Raw genomic sequence first — 20,728 nt, forward strand, 5'->3', positions numbered from 1 at the left:
GACAAAGACCTTTTTGTTATCCCAGGCTTCTTGAGAACAGTTGACCCTGATCTGGTATATTTTTATTTGAAAGGTGAAATAAAATCTATTAAACTTGAAGCAGCAGACAAGTACCAGAATTCCTATGAAGCTGCTCGGCATGAATTGAAAATAGAAAACAGAGGGTAAGTGATAATTTTGTAATTCTCCTAGAATCACAAACAGGTGGCAAACTGGGTCATGTATTTCAATAATAATAATAATAATAATAATAATAATAATAAATCAGTTCAAAGGTATATCTCATTAGTTGGGATGTCATTCTTCTTTGAGAGAATTTGCATGCATTCTGACTGTCAGTCAAATCAGCTAACATCAATAAATATTGACTGGAAAACACGCAGAGTCTGGTTTTTTTATTTGTGCAAAATGAACCATCTACTGCAAACTCCAAGAAAAGGCATACCTCTGAAAAATATGTGCTAAGATTAATCTATTGAAACACACAGATAAAAGATATCTAACTATCAAAACATAAATACTTCATGAATAATGGGTGGACACATGTTTCAATCAGTGTTAACGAAGTGAAATTTACTGCTCTTATCCTCTTCCCATCACATAACAGATGGTTAACCTTGCCTAATGCATATCTACATCCAAAGCATGAATTTCATTTAGGACAATCTGCTAACACAGTATCAACGAAGCTGCCATTTTAAACAAGCTGTTGTGGCAACTCTATCACTGAAACAATTCCACATGCTAAAAATCTAATGTACAATTTTGCTGCTGTGTTTTTGAAAACCACGACGCTTATTTGTTTAGAAGGAAACAGAAAAAAACCCCAGAAGATTGTTGCTAACATAGGAACAGAGGCGGGGCTAGCTGCTCTGGCACCCAGGGGCGGGGCGAGCATCCCAGAGGGCAGGGAGAGTGTCTGGGGGGGTGCCACCCACAGTGAACATCCCAGGGGGCAAAGTGAGCTGCCCATGGGAGGTGGAGCAAGCCCCCGTGGTGGGCTGTTTCCTGGGCAAGAGGGTGGGGGGGGAGGGAGCTGCGCTGCTTTGCCAGCAGCCTTCCTCCCTTCCCTCTTCCTTTTGACAGCTTGGAGGAGTCCCGTCCCCCCCCCCGGAAGCAGCCCAGGAGCGGGGGCAACGGCACACCACCCACCCGCGACTCCCAAGCCTCCCCTGTGCTGTCAAAATGAAGGGGGAAGGCCGCTGGCAGGTTGGTGCAGCTCCACCCTTTCCCCCGACGGCTTGGGAGTCATGGGCGGGTGGTGCACCAAATGTCACCCCCCTCAGTGATGACACCCACCCACCCCCTTCCTCCGCCCCTGCATAGGAAGGTGAACGATTAAAAAAACAAAAACGCAATTTGCAAATATTTCAGTGGAGCCCACTAGGATGTCTCTAGAAACCTTCTATTGTGCTTTAGAGAACAAGTTGGGCCTGAAGCAAATGCTGAGATGGAGTATTCCTATTCAGTTGTTCCAGCCATGCCTTCCTACAGGATACTCCATTCCATTCCACCAAACTGCATCAGTAGCTCATCATCCTGGGTTCACTGACTGTATACAGGTGCTCATGACTTTTTGTTATACAGTGGTACTTCGGGTTACCGACGCTTTAGGTTACAGACTTCGCTAACCCAGAAATAGTACCTCGGGTTAAGATCTTTGCTTCAGGATGAGAACAGAAATCGTGTGGCGGGGCGGCAGCAGCGGGAGGCCCCATTAGCTAAAGTGGTACCTCAGGTTAAGAACAGTTTCAGGTTAAGAATGGACCTCCAGAACCAATTAAGTTCTTAACCCAAGTTAGCACTGTATTTTTTAAAATCCCCCTACTTCCCATGTGAATTAAGAGCCTCCCACTTTTTTTTATAACACTCTGCAGCGGCATGGCATTATAAGCAATTTTCTTCTTTCTTCTTTCTTTGGAGATCACTCGTAACCAAGTAAGATTGTCTTCCATGAACACGGTCTTAACAGTGAGTCCGTATGTGACTGTGGAGGCCAATTCTGAATCCACACGTCCTTCTACAGTGGAAATATAAGTATCCAGGCAGGAGTTGATCATGGTGAGTGGTGAGTGCCAAACGTGCCTTCCTCTTAGCGCGTTTCTCCTTTCTGTCCTGAGTTTGTGCTTCTTCACAGTCCGCGGCACCTTTAGTAAAGGCTGTTTTCCAGTTGAAGCACTTGCAGGCCAGTGTTTCCCATAGAATGGCATTATTTAAAAAGGGAGATACAATTCTGTATTCCACATTATGCCTCATGAGTGGCAACAGCATTTGCAAATAATACTAGTACAGTGGTGGGCCACAAATGAAAAGGGTTTCAGTGTAGATTGCAGCTGAGTTGGTTGCTTGTTTTGCTCTTTCACTGAGGGTCCCTCAAGTATGCTGAGGTCTCTCCTCTTGCTGTTTTGGATACGTAAGAAAGGCACACGAAGAAAGAGTTTGTCATTAATGGGTGACCTGCAACGAAGTGTTGCAGTGTGAGGGCGTGTGTTCAGGAATCCAGTTAGTGGCTCCATTCCACACCTCTAGTTTGTTTGTTTGTTTACCCTTGGAAGACTTAGGGGGCAATTCTATGGCAAGATCCCGTGGGATGAGCATCTTAGGATGCAGTGGGACTTAGGCTGGAATGGATCCTAAACCAGTTTAACTGTCTTGTGTTACCTGGCATAGAACATTATTTTAAAGGCTTGTTTTCCCTCTGCAGAGAAGCAGCAGTAGCTCTGCTGCTGAATGGAATGTGAATCTGGTGTAACTTTATGGTGGTTTAATTTACCCTGGCTAGCTTTACAACAGTTTCCTGTGCTCAGGATTGCTCCCTTATTTATATCTCTCAACTTGAGTTTCTGGATGGTTCCACTTTGGTTATAAAAGGACTGGAGAACTGAGTTTCTTATTAGTACATAAAATGATGGCACATAAAATAGTACAGAATAGTAAGTTAAAACACATATTTGTATTCCTAAATTCCAATACTAAAAACCACAAATGAATACTGCAAATGCTAATTAAAACAGTACAGACATGGTATAGCCCACCACATTGACATTGCTGTAAAGTAAATATAGCAATGCAAGATTTAATTACCAAACATAAAAGCAAAATTGTTGAAAAACTAAGCTGCAATCCACTGTAACAAAATTAGCAATCTCAGTAAAGAGAAATAAATAGCTGCAATTTTCCACCTGGGTAGAATCCATCTTCACAGTTCTGCTTTTCCTTTCCAAGCCATTAAGGGTTGGTAAATGAACTGTTACATTCCTGTCATGTTGATTATATCCAATGTATTGACTGCATTTTGAAATGCAACGCTGAATAAGAGCCTGCCTACATGTTACACTCTGTGTCAGAAAAGTCCTGCTGTGTGAGAGCTTGTGCATGTTGGGAATTCTGAAACTACTCCACTAACAGGCAGAGAAAACTGGAGGTGACAGAAATCACACACACTCAAGCACACAGGAAGAAGAAGCTGTTGGAACTAATTGTCCCCTGGGAGTTGGAAAGAAACTGGGAATATGACCCACCATTAAGCGGAAGCAGAGGTGGGGGGGGGGAGCAGGAAAAGAGGCCAACAGTGGTTTCCACTTAATGTGCATTTACCTATCCCTCCCCAACCCCAGGAGCCTTCAGAATTATTTACAGGCAGAGGTTGGCTGCATAGAACTGCTTTTCATGTGGTGAGTAGAATGTGTAGTCAAACTCTGACAGAGTAGACACATTATCAGAATACGAAATTAGCAATGGAGCTGGGATTTCAGAAATGGGTTGAGCTAGACTTCCTCCCCTCTGAATATTGGCTTGTCTCAAAATGCCGAGTTTTCAAAACTGGGGGGGATTTCTCCTCTTCCTCAACTTTTAGGATCCCATTCCTGCTTCTAGAAAGTGTAGTTTTTAATTTATCCCAACTCACCTACCAGCTACACTTCCCAGACTTCTCGGCCGGAATAACACAGGCTCTAAGTTGATTCTGAGATCTTCACTGAAAAATGAGGAGCAGCTTAGCAACAGCACTTGGTTTTCACCAGCTCTTCCCTTTGTCTTTGCTTTCTTCTGTCCTCACAACGCGGTAAGTTTAGGTAAGGAGGTGGGAGAAGGGGAAGGATAAATGGCCGGTGAACGGGTTGGCTTTCTGGGCACTGCCAATTGTGTGTGTGTTTTGAGGGGGCAACCCTTGCATTCTGAGCTGCTCCAAAAATCTGTTCACCTTCTCTGGTGGGCCTTATTGTGGGACTGTGTTCACCTTGCCTGCCAAGATCTGATGGGGAAGCCAGGGGGATGGTTTCCTAGGCTTTCTGCCTGGGAAATGGATCCCACCTGCTCGCCCAGCATATAGAGGGGGCCCATGGTTTGCTCTGCAGCCACTTTTTGTTGCATCAACAACAACAGTTGTTGTCAGTTGTCCAGTGTTCTCCTTAGGCCCCAAAGCCTTACCACCAGGAAATTCCCTGCATAAAGATTCCTTGAAGTAATAGCTTGCCAGGGACTCTGGATCTTCAGATGTCCTGGCAAATTAACACTTCCATTTCTGTGCTGGGGTTGGCGTGGGTGGAGAATGATTAAACAACAACAACTTTCAAAAAAATTTGCATCTCCGCTGAATAGTTTTCATTATGTACCGCTCTCACATAGCATGCGATCTTAAACCAAAACCAGGTCAGACCTCAGTGCAGAAACTTTCTAAAAAGAAAATAGAACCCAATCTTTCTCAAAACATTGCTAAAAAGGACAAAATAATTATAATACAGTTCCACAACACTTGTCTACATCCTTGGCGGTAGATAGTGCAAAATAATTTCTTAAATATGACAGGTTTACAGTTCAAAGCTTGAAAGAGATCTACAACATAATCCCACTTTAGGATGAAAGAGGCCACATAAAAATGAGAGCATGTATGAAAATGAAAGAACGATGGTCACTTACCAGAAGATTATTTCTCTGCACTGGCCTAAACATTCCCATCAGTCAAGGAGCCTGCCAAAGTTTCAGGACTAATCACTTACCACAGCAGGAAGAAACAGGTTTAAGCAATAAAGTGTCCAAGGGAGCTACTCAGTTTACCTAGTCACATCTTGCTTCCTACAATTCCATTGAGTCCATTCTGGTTGCAAGTGATTAACAGCTATTTTGGTAAGTTTATACTCCTTCAATTTCTGGTAACAGCCTGCTGCTGCCTTTTGAAAATATTACTTAATTTTTAAACATGAAGGGCAGTGGGAACCCATAACCTACACCGTGTTTTGTGTAATATGTGGTGATACATTATATTATTTCTGTGGTGTTAACACTCTACAAACTGCCTACCAGCTTGCTGAAAGTGCAGTATCTCCCTTCCTGTCAAGTTAATTGCAAAGCCTTTATCTTTCTTTCCTCAAAATAATTTGCTTCCTCAGCTATTTTCACGGGTTTACTCTTTTACCTTGGATATGGCAAAGCAAAATTAAGAGATCTGAACAGTTATATAGAGTACTACATATCATTTGTAGAATATCCATGGGGCTGTATCCATACTAAGTTCCTGTTGAAATTTGGTCCCGCTGAATTCAACAGGTTAGGTCAGAATGGTGATTTACACCTGATTTATTTCAATGGGAACTGAACACAACTTAGTTAGTCTGGATCCAACCCCATGGTGCATCTCATAGCAAAATAAGAGACAGAACCATTCCTATTCCAAAACGTCTATAGCGCAGGGCAGCTTTCCCCAACCTGATGCTCATATTTTATTCCATTGCAGCTCCCATTAGCCTCTGCCAGAATGGCAACTGGTTGTGGATGCTGGTAGCTGTAATAGAAAACATCTGGAGGGCATCAGGTCGGAGAACGCTGGTATAGAATTATTGGGGGAGGGAGTTAAAACAGGAAATGAGAGGGGAAAGGCACAATATGTTTGCTGGAATAAGTTGTAGAGTTTATGAATAGAAGAAGAAGAAGAGTTTGGATTTGGTATCCCGCTTTATCACTACCCCAAGGAGTCTCAAAGCAGCTAACATTCTCCTTTCCCTTCCTCCCCCACAACAAACACTCTGTGAGGTGAGTGGGGCTGAGAGAATTCAGAGAAGTGTGACTGTCCCAAGGTCACCCAGCAGCTGCATGTGGAGGAGCGGAGACGTGAACTCGGTTTCCCAGATTACGTGACTACCGCTCTTAACCACTACACCACACTGGCTCTCGCAAATAGGGCAAAAGAGAAGTCAAGATAAATTTTGTAGGCCTTTGAGAAATTTGGCACAGCTTAGGGGGACAGCTTTTGATATTAGATGTGGCTGGCTGAATAATGTGGGACATCCTTAGAGATTATAACGTAGGAAAACTGCTCAGAGGCTTTTTGTCAATTAAGCAGTATATAAATCTTGTCAAACAAATCAGAAGAACAAAGGTCCCAGGCAAAGATGAATTGAAAAAGATAACATCCGAAAAATAGTGTGAGGCATATCTGCTGAGATTCTTGAGACCAGGAACAAGGTGTTTGTGCTGAATGAAAGGGATGAGGAGAGTCTGTGGAATAATCTTAAAAGAAGCATGATGCAATCAAAATATAATGGTTTTAGCAGCTGTGTTTGAAGAGAGATCAGACAAAAGAGGATGGGGGATGAGAGAGAGAGATGTAGAAGTCTGGGCAGGAGATGATCTGAGCATAAATCAGGGGCTTTGCTGTTGGAATGATGAAAAAGAGCAGGTTCTGTGGTACCTTTAAGAAAGGGATTTGCTTTTTCTCTGGAAAACACCATGGATATTATGTACATTAAAAGTAGTATTTCAGATTAAGACCTAAAGCTCAAGTTTTATTCAGTTTGTGTTAGGGCCAAAAAGACTAATTAATTTGTAGGATCAATTCATTAATTCGTCAGATTTAAAACTGTGGCTCTTTAATCAGATCTTAATTGAACCCCTCCCCTATGAAAGGGTTTAAGCACTGAGGTCATTGTGAACATCCTGTTAAAGATTCTTGATTCAAGCAAATTCATTTAGAGAGTTTTCTAAACAACCAATTAATTCTGTAGGATACATTTCAGAGGTAATGTTATAGTTGCTGTATCAAGAGACTGCAATAAACAAGCTAATTAGCTGACATTTAAAACAAGATATTGATTCTGTGAAATTCTTATGTTTAATTGGTTGTGTGCTGTACTTCAGCCTAATTAGTTATAAAAGAAAGTAAAAAAATCACTAGTTTTGAGTTTTATATGTGCTATTTTTTCTGCTGTAAATAAGTGGTTCTTTGAAAAACATGAGTGATTATACATTATGCAATCAGTAAAAGTTAACAGCTGAAAAATATCCATATGATGCATTTATTCTACATTATTAGTTGACGAAACAGAGAAAACTTTGTTACAAGAAAACCAATTTCTTACTATGTGATTTCATACATCAAATAGCAGGCTGTCAGTGAGATTTTCCCTGGAACTGAGGTTCATATTAAAAGGTCATCCTACCTCCCTATGTGCCATGGTCTTGAACCTGATTTATAGTTAATATCACATGTAATGATGTCAGGATCTTTAACTTCAGATCAGAGAAACCTGCTGTCTAGGGGAGCCAACAGAGGCTTGCCTTGCCCTTCTACAACTCTTGGTTCTTTCCCCTGAGCAACTCATCACTCAAGTGAAGGGACCCTTGTGCTTTGCCTCGCCTGTCCTGGACTGCCACCTTTTGGAAACTGACCACCTGTTTGCACAAGCGCATACCTGAGTCTTTACTCATGGCTCTGGACTTGGCTACAAACTCAAGAAGCAGAGAAAGTGTTTTGGGCTTGGTCACCCACAAGGGTGGAAGAATCTGCCAGTTGTGGTTCTCTCAGCTTCCAATCTTAAAGCCAGTTTTCCACATTTCTGCAGCAATCTTTTGTTTCTTATTTATAATCCTTATGAAAATTCTTCAGCATTTTGGTGTGATTTTCTCCTAATTATACACATTTATATGCAACTGACTTGTGTACAAATTTTTTTTGCAAGCAATTTCCCCTAATGCAATGCATTTTTCTACCTTGTTTTATTGTTATTTTTATGCACACTTTCCCTAATACAGTACATACGTTTTTGTGAACACTGGTTGGATAACTGCACCACAAAATTCAGGTAAGTGCGAAGAAAGAAACCTATAGACGTCATCACCCAACACACAGCAAAACAATTAAGTTCCTGACACAAACTTAAAAGTTTTCCAGTAAAATGTATTGACCTTAGATGTTAAAAATACCACATGTTTGTAATGCCTACCATGCGCATTATGGATATTCTGCTCTCTACCTCAGGAATCCACCTCCTTAGAATTCTGCTCCAATTTGACACATTAATTCTTTCTCCTTGCTTGTAATGTTTCCATTGCATTCATGTGGGACACAGCTTTGAGTGATGTCATGTGTTCTGATCACCTACCAGGTCATTCACTTTTCTATAGTTCTACTTGGCCACAGTGCTGTAAAATAAAACTTGTACGTGTATCTTTGCACTTCAGAGAATTGAGTATGTGGTCTGTTGGTCAAACCTTTGCCTTCTGAGTGTCTGTCACCTCCTTCTTTTGAAATGATATTTATGTAAGCTGTGTACTACTTCTATTTACATCTTGACCCAGCAGTATTTACACACAGTCTGTCAGCCCTGGATTGATTGATTGATTGATTGATTGATTGATTGAATTTATATATCACCTGGAAGTCTCAGGGCGGTTCACAGAACAAAATCATGATGTGGATATGTGTTCAAATGTAAGCTCTTATCCCTCAACGCATCCAGAGGAAGCTCATTTTCTAGATTGGGGCAATTGAATAATTGACTCATTCTTTTTCTTCCCTTTTTTTCTAGAATAATGTGAGCAAATGTTCAACACACTGAATGATGGTTGGAAGGCAACTCACCCTTTCAAAAATAAAATATATAAAGCTGTGTGTCAAATGAGGATTAATAAGTAGAGTTTGAACAATGGGAAGGTGGAGGAGGCTGGGAGTTCCTGTGTCTGGAAGACTAGCCAAGCTGCCTGTTCTGGATGGCATTGAACTCTCTCTGAAAGAGCAAGTTCATAGCTCAGGGGTGCTCCTCTACTCATCTTTATCGCTGGAGGTTCAGGTAGACTTAGTGGCTGGAGTGTCTTTTGGCTGGTACGGTATATTATCAACTATGGCCATTCTTGGAAAGGGCTAACCTAACCACAGTGATTCATGCACTGCTAATCTCAAGACTTATTGCATTGTGTTCTATGTGGTGCTATCCTTAAACCCGGTCTAAAATCTGGTCCAGGAAACCTCAAGAACTTCCTGATTCCTTATACCCCTGCCTGATCACTAAGGTCTTTCTGAGCATCACTATTGGCAGTCCCTCATGGCTCAGCTCATCTCCAGCTCAGTATTGAGGACTCACTTCTCCTGGCTGAGAGTAGACAAGGCCAAGGCCACTCCCTGTTAAAGTTCCAGCACCTGATGAAGCATTTTAAAAAATTCAGCATGCATTTTAAGTCACACCCCCCCCCCCCGATTTGCAACCTCATTGTACACCACTAACAAACCACGGTGTAAAGTGTTCAAATAAAATACATTGTTTAAATGAAACAGAAGAATAGAAAAGACCACTGGGCATTCAATGTAGAAGCAGCATATAATAAAAAAATATGTTTTAAAAGGGAATGTCATAATAAAACATGGAATGGAAGGTGAGGCTTTAAGCAATTAGCAGTAGACATGCCATACAGAGCAATAGCAAAACGTTGGAAATCAAATATTACTAGACTCATAGCTTATTATTCATTGAAGCACCTTTTAAAAAAGAAGGCATCCCACAACTTCATCATAGAAATGTAGAGTTGAAAGGAACCCTGTCTCATATGGGGACAAAACCTGCAGCCTTGGTGTTATGCACCAATAGCTTGGAATAGTTGAAAAAGCAATTTACCAAACATCATGTCCTATACAACAGACTTCACATGTAGTAACGTATTCTGCAAAACACCATTTCTGAAACTAAAAGCAATGCCTTGACCAGAAATAGGTTTTCCCACATCTTGAATCAATAACTTTAGTTTTTAAAATTCTTCCTAGAGGAATTTAATAGCACAAATTCTATGCATGTTTACATGCAAACAAATTCCATTGGGTCCATTGGTACTCATACTTCTAATTACTATACTACTCAGTTCTCACTTTATGAAATATAAGGTATACCTGACTGGCATCCAAATTGGAAAATGTAATGTCTGAAGTAGAAAGAGAGCCCCTGATTTGTTAAAGCCATCAACATCATCATAAGAAACCCCTTTGGGGCATTTTATGGGTTTGCTGCAAAAGACTTAGGCTTGTATAACAATTCCTGATTGGCTAGAATTCTCCATGTGACCAAATAGGAAGCACGTCCTTCACTCAAAATGCGTTTCCCTGCCTTTACTGACATCACAAAAGCTGACCAGTTCCATAACATTAGAGCATCCTATATATGATCCCTGATAGGTGAGATCTGTGAGGAAGGAAGGGGAAGTAAATGGATAAGGAAGGAAACAGTGACTGTAAAAGACTGGCAAACAGCTCCAAAACAGGTAAGATTAAAAGACTGGATGGAATCAGCATCCTAAAACTGCTGCTTTTAATTGTACTGTGAAAACATATGGCTTAGCCCTGGCCTGAAGTGACTCCAGGTGGATTCTCATTGTTATATTTTCCCACAGCAACCATTTCTCCAGCTACTTTATAGCATTGATAAATGTGGTACTTTGCTTTGCAATTGGATATGCAATACTCAATGTGCTTGAGAAAGTATTTCTGCCGTTTCAGTGAATGGGGTAACTCCTTGGTATTCTGGTATTAAGCATGTGCTGGAAGAATGAGGGAAAGAATGAACATCTCTTCCTCTAGTTAGAGCATACGCAAAGATTTTTAACTGTATATTTCCTCAAGTATCACTTCTAGGTTTAATATATGTGGGTAATGCATAGCTGAAAGCTCCATTCTGTATGGGAGTGGAGTGTATGGCTCTGTTTCACCAGAGTGGTACATGCTCTGGTTATCTCCTGCTTGAACTATTGCAATGCACTCTATGTGAAGCTACCTTTGAAGGTGACTTGGAAACTACAACTAATCCAGAATGCAGCAGCTAGACTGGTGACTGTGAGCAGCAGCCAGGACCATATAACACCGGTCCTAAAGTATCTGCACTGGCTCCCAGTACAATTATGAACACAGTTTAAAGTGTTGGTGCTAACTTTTAAAGCCCTGACCGGCCTAGGCCCTGTATACCTGAAGGAGCATCTCCACCTCCATTGTCCAGACTGGACACTGAGGTCCAGGTCCGAGGGCCTTCTGGCGGTTCCCTCACTGCAAGAAGTGAAGTTACAGGGAACCAGGCAGAGGACCTTCTTGGTAGTGGTGCCCTCCCTGTGGAACACCCTCCCATCAGATGTCAAGGAAATAAATAACGATCTGACTTTTAGAAGACATCTGAAGGCAGCCCTGTTCTGGGAAGTTTTTAATGGTAGATGTTTACTGTGTTTTTAATATTTTATTGAGAGTGGCGCAACCCAGTCAGATGGACAGCATATAAATAAAATTAGTAGTAGTAGTAGTAGTAGTAGTAGTAATAATAATAATAAGTAGTAGTAGTAGTAGTAGTAGTAGTGTCTTATGATGAGCACCACCTCTCTATCCTAAGAAATGACCTGGTGGAGTAATACTAAAACTAAACCTAAATTTTATTTGTTGAAATATTTAATTAATAACAACATTTATTTACTGAGGTGTGCCCATGTTTAGAACTAGGTTTCCTGTGTCTAAAGCTGACGTTCTTTTCAATGACGCTTATATGACTAGAAAGAGAACAAAGGTATTTTGTTCATAGTTGCAATTTATACAGATCCTGCATAACTGTAAAAAAACACCAAGCTATTCTGAGCCCTTAATTTATCTCAGAACCCATATTTAGTGGATATACAGTTTAATTTATGATGCAATGAATCTTGACAAAAAGAATCAATGACAAAAGTTTCATCAATCACTTGGCAAGAGATTGCTCAGCAGTTGGATTCAGTCCTATAATATTTTGCTTCCCACTTGCTTTGCTATCGTCGACTGAATATAACTCATAGCACCTGAATCATAAAGAAAGGAATTCCTGTCTGGAAACTGCATAAAAAAAGAACAACAATAATAACATCTGGAAAAGTCTAGTGGTATCCTTTTTTAAAACAGTAAAATTATTAAGTACCGTTTTAAAAAGGATACCAAGGGAATCCACCATTCGTTTACGAAAATATTTGCTCTTACCTCTGGAATATATTATGCAGTTTGTGTTTAGTTTGTAACACACCTTTAAAAAAACATATGCAGAAAAGAAATCTTCAATCAATTTCTAGTCTGATTAATTTGTTCACTTTGAGACACTAATTGAGTTTCAAAACTCTGCAGAAAAAGAAACACATTCAAAATGTGGGCATGGTCTGGCTGGAGTTAACTCGTATTAAGCCCCACTAGTTTCAATGGGAGAATTGAACAAGAGTTTAGAAATCATAAACTGAACTGCATGCATGCATAATATACCAAACCAAAATAAATACTTAGAGCCAAGGCTCATGTTTAATACAGGATCTACAATTTGTAATGATAATTTGGAAACACTCTTACCCTGAAGAACGGAGACTCCAGTTATGGCTTATAAAATCAAAGGCTACTATATTTGCTTGCAACAACATCCTAACCGATGCAAGTAGTTATATTTACCACAATTAAAAATAAATAGCTTCAGTCAAATCCAAGACCAGATCTTGATGCAATGTAATGTAGCAGTTTGCCTTGTTCGATATAAAAATTAGTCTGTTAAAATGTATTAACTTAAGAGAAAAATACTTAAAATTCAAAATTATTAGCTGATCATAACGGAATAACATGATTATAGAGTGGTTAAAATTTCTATTTCCTTGCTTTTTGTAAATTTAAAGAAATAGACTAATATAAAAATTGATGAGCATATAAAATACACATTCTGTACAATAAAGTTTATTTAGATCCCGTGGACTGACTCTCAAAAACCAATTTAAAAGTAAAGTTGGAGAAGCTGTCACTGAAAAACCTTGCAGTTAAAAAGCAAAAAAAGCAAATGATAATGTTATAAAATCTCTCATGCCTGGACGAGCTTCAGTGTTCAAATGTTAATAGGATCTTCATTAAACACACACACAACCAAAAACCCTGGATCATATTCAATGTAAAAAAGTCTGTGAAACAGACTTTTTCCATATTATGACCTCAGTCCTAAGTTTGCCTGCCCCTGCAAAGTGCTAGTTATTTGAATTGGACAAATGCCAGAATTCATTCTCTTGTTATTTTGCCTTCTGTCCAACACATTTCTATCCTTCTTAAAACTATTAATTCTCTATTGACTCAAATTATAGAATTTCTTAACCAACATTAGCTGAGAATGGAGAGGTAAACCAAAAAGGATTTTGAAAAGTTTACAGTTACAGACAAATTGTTTAAACTAACGTAACTTTAAATCTATTTGGAGATGCGAGAAGGAAGGAGCAATTTTAATTTGTAAATTTGGATTACAAATCACACCTGCAACTTTTCAGCAATTTTCTGTTTTATTGGAATGATGTGTTAAGTAGCCCAAAAATATTGTGGCAAGACTAAAGTATGTCTTCCCATAAACAGATTTGCAGTAGTACGAAAATGGGAGTACTTCTACATTGATTTGCACCTCAAATGCTTGGTGCCTAGAATATTAAAACCAAAATCAGCTTTAAGAATGTTGTGCCTTCCACAGTTCACTATCAGTATCAGAATCAGGCTGGGAAAAGCAACTTAGTACAGCATATTACAGAGTGGTGGGTGGGTGGGTTAAGGATATGGCAAGTTTTGTTCCCTATGTGCTCTTGTTTTACTGTTTAACTCCCACCCCCTACTTTGCAGTCAAAGCCATGAGAACAAGCCATCCCGCTCTCAGTCATGTTATCACCAATCCCTACTGAACAACTCGGTTCAGGCAGTTTGCCGCAGTTGCTGACAACTGTTCATTGCTGTCTCCGTGTCTCTCATGGCCTGCTACTGAGGAGCAGCCTGGCAGGCCTATTCCCACCAATAATGATGTTGCTCCCAGTGTATACACTAAGCACTCATGAGGACAGTTCATTGTGTAGGCTCTCCAAGAGTTCTGCTTGGAGCCACCACCATGGATGGGCAGGCAGTCTGCCAGTTGGCAACTGGTAGGGAGCAAATGCCAGCAGAAGTCAAGGCCAGAACGTCCACACCCAAAACACGAAGCTGAGCCTAATTGCTGGAGTGTCTTTCCTTTCATACTCTGCACTCGAAAGGATGGTTTCTAGTAGGGGAGATCCAGACCCTGCGTCCAGGAATCTCTGGAATCTCTGGATTGCTAGGCACTTGCAGCAAGTGCCACTGTGCTTGATACTGGTGAGGGCGTCATGGTGTCCTTGTATCTGCCAGGTTGTGTTATGTGTAGGGCTTGGTTTTGACATTCAGGTATGTTCCCATTATTATGTGTGGGTTTGTGTCTTCCATATGTGCATTGCCACCATACCACTCCATGATCAGCGGAAGCCAACTATTTTGCCATGGTTGCTGGAGGGGTGACGGTGGGAGCTGCTTCTGTTTTCCTCTTGACTTTGCTGCAAAGAGCAAATAGGATCCCGACTAAACTGTGCTAACATTCCACCGGCATGAACTAGCTGTCAGCTTGCCAGAACTACTAGGATTGTCTTATCTGACAAGTTGCCACCTCTCAGCCTTAGCTTTTTGTAGCAACAGCGATAACAAAGAGTATCAACATCCTTCAAAGGGATCATTGATATAAGGTATGCAGAACACCTTTGCGTTCTATGGGGTGGAGGGGAGAAACATTCTGGAAATACTAAACATTATTATGATTATCATTCAGTAGACAGAGAAGGGCATCAAAGCGTATTACAAATGATTGATAAGGTACAGGAAAGGAGTGGAAATTAAAAGAACCCAAATACCCTCTGCCTATGAAACATCCACTGCCTTTTGTTGAAATTTCAGTACAGAATTTACATTTTCTCTGTTCCCAACATCAGTTCAGAGATAAAAGAGCTGGTTCCAGAAAACCAAATGGATTCTGCCTTCACCTTGCACTCCAACGTACACAGCACCAATTTATAACCTCAGAAAGAAACCCATTTATTTCCTGTGACTTTTTTTTTCATCTCAGAGATAGGTTATTGTTTCTTTACATATTTTAAGTAAGGTTTTGATTAAGATTGCATCCTCTGGAAAAGAAACAGTCATCAAAAGAAAGAAGCAAAGACAGTAAACTATACTGCCTTATCTTTCTCTAGCCTTCTAAAAATTCTGCACAACACTTACATCATCTTATCTTCCTGTCTCATTCTAAATATTTAATTTATAGTATTTCACATTGCCTTCCTGTGTCTGTATCATCCAAGTACAAATCAACAAACCATTTACTGTAATAAACTACTATACTGCAGAGCTGACCTAAGCAAAACATATTCCAAATGGGTTAATCGCCAATACTTTTTATAAAAAAGTTTCTACTTTTAGCATCGATTGATTTTTATTTTTTTTGGTCATATCACAAACATGCAAAAGTCTGTGAGAAAAGACACCTAGGACCTATTCTGTACTAGATAGGGATGTGGGAAACAGTATATTTTGATTCACCCTGATAAATATCTCAGGTAGTATTTGTGTAGGGTTGCCATATTTCTAAAAGTGAAAAACTGGAAAGGTTTTTGGGCAAAGTTGCTGAGGTTTTTTCGGGGGGGGGGGGGGGTTGTTGAGGTTTTGGCCAAAGTTGTTTCCAAAAGAAATGAAGTTTTCCAGCTATTTTAAAGGAAATTTCCAATATGGGTTTCCCCAGACAATTTCGTGATTTTAGGAAATTCCACCCAGACACTATTTTTGACAGGCAAATCCCATATATGTTCATGAAAATCTGGACGTATGGCAGCCCTATTTTGTGTGATTTTTTTATCGTTTGAATGTACAGTATATCTAACATCAATATGTTATGCATTGTTAGATTTAACTATTTAGATCTAAAAAAATAGACTTGTCTAAGGATGTGTGCATGCTCTGTAGAAGAAGCTACCAAAGGTGTTTATTTTCCAAGTAAAAAGTAGTTTAATGTGCTGTGCATGTGTGTATGTTTGAGTGGATTTCCAAAAGTGCATTAATAAATGCATGACATTGTCTTTAAAATTCTAGCCATTGAAGTGAGCACAACAATATTTGACAGTAGTTGGTTAGCTTTCCTCAAGTCATGCTCAAAGTAAACAGGTGGAAACAGTACAATGAAGCTAGTACATTTTGTGCCAGATATTTGGTTTAAGAATAAATATCAGACTTTTTCCAGCACAATTTTCAAGACCTCCATCACTCTAAGAAACACTAACTTCATTCATTATAAAACTGGTACATTTTTGGTAGGCTGTCTAGGTGGGGGTGGGGAGAAATTCCCACAGGCAGATATTACAAGGAATCACTGATGCAGTATAAAAATGCTAAGAAAAAGAAGCCCCAGAGGTTATATATATTTTTTTAAAGAAAAAATCATACAAATATATTTCCTTTGTTGTATGCCATTGGGGTTTTTCTTTAATTATACATATAAAATAGGCTCTGCTCCTCACAACAATTAAGGTGAACAAGGCAGAAATCAAACACATCCATTTGCAGGTTCACTATACAATCACAGAGCTAATTTTATATGTAAAGAAGAGAGAAAAAAGTGTTTAGTTGAGGGCACGCTAGTGACCTTCACATCCTGTGTGATGCTCAAAGGGGGGACCCATTCATCTACCCTGCAGAGATATATATTTGATCCACCTACATCTGTTACTCTCAAACGTTACGGCTCAGAAGATACATTCATTCCTGTTCCAGTCATTATATGAAAGCAGAACAAGAGCAATTCCTGTGTCTGTTGCTGTCATCTGTTTGCAATGCCTGAAGACAGCCTTAACATCTTGTATCTAGTGCAATAGTGGCACCTTCAGAATAATAGCTGTTTCCCTTATATTCAGTTTTCAAATTGTGTGGTGTCTCTCTCTCCTTGAAACCACAACACACCTGTGCCACACTGTTTCTGGCACCCTCCTGAGTTTTAAAAAAAGATGGTGATGCAGTTCAAAACAAGGGAATGGCTTGTTGAGGCATGAGTTTTCATAGGACAGAGTCTACTTCATTATATACACCAGGTAGATTGAAAAGTTACATCTATTTAGCATCTTTAAGAAATGCAGCAAAACCTGGCATAAAGTTACGGTGCTACCAGAGGCGGTTTTAGGGTAGCGCAACCGATTTGGCTGCACTGGAGGGGGCACCACAACAATGCTGTAGAAAAGAGTGTGAGAGGTGGGCAGAGGGGTGCTGCTGAATTCTGCCATTGCACAGGGCGCCATTGAAATTTGAGAGCCCAAAGTCTGCCACTGGTGTTATTAGGGATGTAAGAAGGCAGTGGTTCCCATTCTGACTTTGTCAAAATTTGCAATGTTTCCGTTCTGCTGCAGTTCAGTTTCTGCCAGATTTTCCGTTATATGCCATTATTTATGTAGCCTACATTCATTTCATTGTAAAGGAAACACTGAACTATTGCCAAAAAGTCATGAATTATGTACTGTTTGCAGATCTTTTTATTATTATTATTATTTTAATGACAATGTCATGAGCCCCACAGTGACAGACAAGGAGGGGTAGTCCTGGCAGGATTTGTCAGAAGGAGAGGAAGAATGGAAGCAAATTACTGAGTCTCTTGGCAATGGGGTTGCGGATAGTCTGTTAGGAGACATCCCCACCCAGATATTGCCATTCGTCCCAGTGGAGAAGGATGAGCTGAGCAAGTCAGTCATTAAGACTGAAACAACCTGGGGGGAACCTGGGTTGCATAGTGAGCTGGCTGAGCAAATTCAGGCCTAGCCTCCAAGGATGCACTATTACATGCACTGCCAGAAGCAGACCCACACTACTTCCAGTGGTGCCTGTTGGCTTGCCCAGTTTCATTGTATGGGCTGAGAACTGCAGAAAGGTTGTGCCTGCCGCACCCTTCAAAATGGGAGCAAAGGGGGCATGTCAAGTGTTGAGACACTGTCTTAGCTTGTTCCTAGCCATGTATCTCAGAGCCCTACTTCTGAACAATTGATTCTGTTACCTGTATCTTGAACTATGTTTCAATTGTGGAATAAAGTCTTCATGAATTATTGAGCCTAGAGTCCAAGTACTGAGTCTGAGAGCCAAGGCAGACAATGGTATTTATTGACTGATTTCCTTTCCTGATCACAGATGAACACACAAACTGCAGTGATTTCCTTTCCTGCTTCATCCCTAAGTGCCTCTGGATGTGTTTTTTCAGCACAGAAGTCTGGAAAAACTGTGGCCAAAAGAGCCAATTGTCTCAGTGTACATTGTAGGACTAGTAGGCACTCCTAAGACTCTATTATTATTATCTTGCCTGGAACTTTGTGAGATAAATAGATACCAGAAGCGATGACATTTAGTTTTCTTTTTTTCTTTTTTCTTTTTAGTTTTTGGTAATGGAGTAATCCAGATAGGAGGGAGTTGATTTCCTCCCTTCAGAAAGACTTAAATGTAAATGTTCCACTCATGAATGGCTCTCCGCCTGATTCAGGAGGGTAATAAACCTGTCTGTGAGAGTAATGTTCGATGGAAGCAATAAATCCAGTGAAAGGATGAATTAACAGCCATTGTACCTATGAATGTTCAGTTGGTATATAGAGTTTCAGATTTGCAGAAACAAAATCAACTTGTTCCTTTTGAGTTTATAAGGTCACTAAGCAATTACTTTATATACATATGCTTTATAGACTTTTTTTGCAGATAAGAATCCTTCGTATTTCTGTTGTTATTGTTGGGACCAAAGGAACTGTGAACAGATCACTCACTTTGGGAAATGCCACTGGCTCCTATTTGACATTAGTAAACCGATAACAAGCTACTTGAAAATTTGACTTAATAGTGAAATTTCAAACCATTTTTTCTAAGTGTGTTTTAGATCACTAACCTCAGCTCCTTTCCTAAAAGGGCCATGAATAATAATAATAAAAAAAGGTGAGTGTGCACCATGGAGTAAGAGGTGCCCACCCAGCTGCCTCCATCTCTCTTTCCTTTTTTGGCCTCCTCCTTTTTCTTAACTTCTGCAATTCAGGAGGAGCTGTTATGCTCCATATCAACCAGGGGCATAGGGATGATGCTGTAATAGGCTATGTTGCCATGAATGGAGGCCCAGTGATTCAGGTGAGAACTTGCCATATAACTGAATCAGCTTGTGGGATTCTGAGTGCATGGTCTTCTGCCTTGAACTAGTCATAGAATGTGTGGGAAGAATTACTCACCCCTCGTATTCTGTAACAAAGATTTTGCTACCAGGCTCTGTCAAATTGTTTTTCTGGATTTGTTTCGAGGAGGTACTTACATGCTTTACTGTTATTAAGAGCATTCTGCACCCAATCACCCTCATTGTGCCTTTACATGACACAACACTCTCTGAACCAAAAGGTATCAATAACTGACATGATGCACTCTAAAACTCACAGGTCTGTACTGTTACATGAAAAATTGCCCATTCAAACAAGTGAAAAGGTTGAGAGTTAACTCTGACCATTTGACCTAAATTGAGTTTACTTATGTAGCCAGGATTTCTTTGATTTTCCCCCAACCCTGAAACCTCAGTCTGTCCATTAGTTGATTTGGTGTTTTACAGTGGTAGAAACAGTTGAGTATTTTTTAATATTGAAACAAAATGAATAAAAGGAGCTGCTCTCACCTTAGAATGGTGAATATTGATGTATTACAAATACATTTTCTTTTCTTTTCACTACTTTTGCTAATTCAAAACCATCAACTAATCGAGGGAGACCACAGATAAGAAAGTATAAATGGATTTCTTTAATTCAAAGGTGAAGCTGCAGAATGCAGCGTTTAAAAATTGCATCAGTGCATCTAAGGCGAAATGCAACATGATATATATGTTTTAACTAGTGAGCCAAGCTCCTGATTTCATTCAGGAAACCTTTCAATTTTTTATGAAAATATACCATCCTTACTCAAAAAGTATACATTCTCTTTGTTATGTATGCTCTTTAGAAATCAAGGGATATTAAAGCTTACTAGACAATTAGTGAAAAATTCATCGCTGAAAGCATATTTTACAGCAGTCCTTAAAAAGTAGAGAGAATCTCAAATGGATACAATTCTTTTGTCAAGGAAAATGAAACTATACCCATTATTTCTGGCCACAAATATAAAACTGACTTACGATGTATGTGATGTACTGTTTTCTGGATTCTTTGATTCAACATCACCTTTTCCTTGGAAAAAGAAAACGAAATGAATATTAATCATCCATAATTGGAGAGGTCAGTATATTATGTTAACAGCTTTTCAGAATGCATATAATCACATTTTTTAAGGCTACATCTGGCTATAGGGAACATAGTTGAAATTTATTAATGCAATTAGTGATAGCTTTGCCTTTTAGAATCTCTTGAGTTTGATCCAGACCATGCTCAGAAATTAATGGGGCTTAGGTTGGTCATGACTAAGTCCCATGCCACATTAAGTGGCAATAGTTAGGAGCAACCTCCACCTAGCTAGATATTCTTTTCCTGCCCTATGTGCCTTTAAGAATTAACATACCACTTAGAAGTAAAGCTTCAAATCTAATGTCCCCATTGACTGCTCTTAAATCAACATGTGATACAAAGCCTGAGTCACCCACAATGCTCTGATTGGTCAAGA

General features: G+C 39.8%; 1 protein-coding gene and 1 long non-coding RNA gene across 9 annotated transcripts in view; one reads left to right on the forward strand and one right to left on the reverse strand.

Annotated features, from left to right (window-relative positions):
• The window catches only part of AFF3 (ALF transcription elongation factor 3), a 224,539-nt gene that overhangs the window by 62,000 nt on the left and 141,811 nt on the right, over positions 1-20,728 (reverse strand). For all 8 annotated transcript variants that reach the window (XM_082220026.1, XM_082220024.1, XM_082220025.1 and 5 more), the window contains one exon: positions 20,247-20,298. In XM_082220026.1, coding sequence (XP_082076152.1) covers positions 20,247-20,298 — 52 coding nt within the window. The remainder of the gene's footprint in view (positions 1-20,246; positions 20,299-20,728) is intronic.
• LOC309530937 overlaps positions 10,434-20,728 on the forward strand; it is a 103,663-nt gene continuing 93,368 nt past the window's right edge. The window contains exon 1 of the long non-coding RNA XR_014218973.1: positions 10,434-10,518. This is a non-coding gene — a long non-coding RNA (uncharacterized lncRNA). The remainder of the gene's footprint in view (positions 10,519-20,728) is intronic.

The sequence above is a fragment of the Podarcis vaucheri genome (genome assembly GCF_965113315.1).
Source record: "Podarcis vaucheri genome assembly, chromosome: 4".
In the NCBI taxonomy this organism is placed as follows: Eukaryota; Metazoa; Chordata; class Lepidosauria; order Squamata; family Lacertidae; genus Podarcis; species Podarcis vaucheri.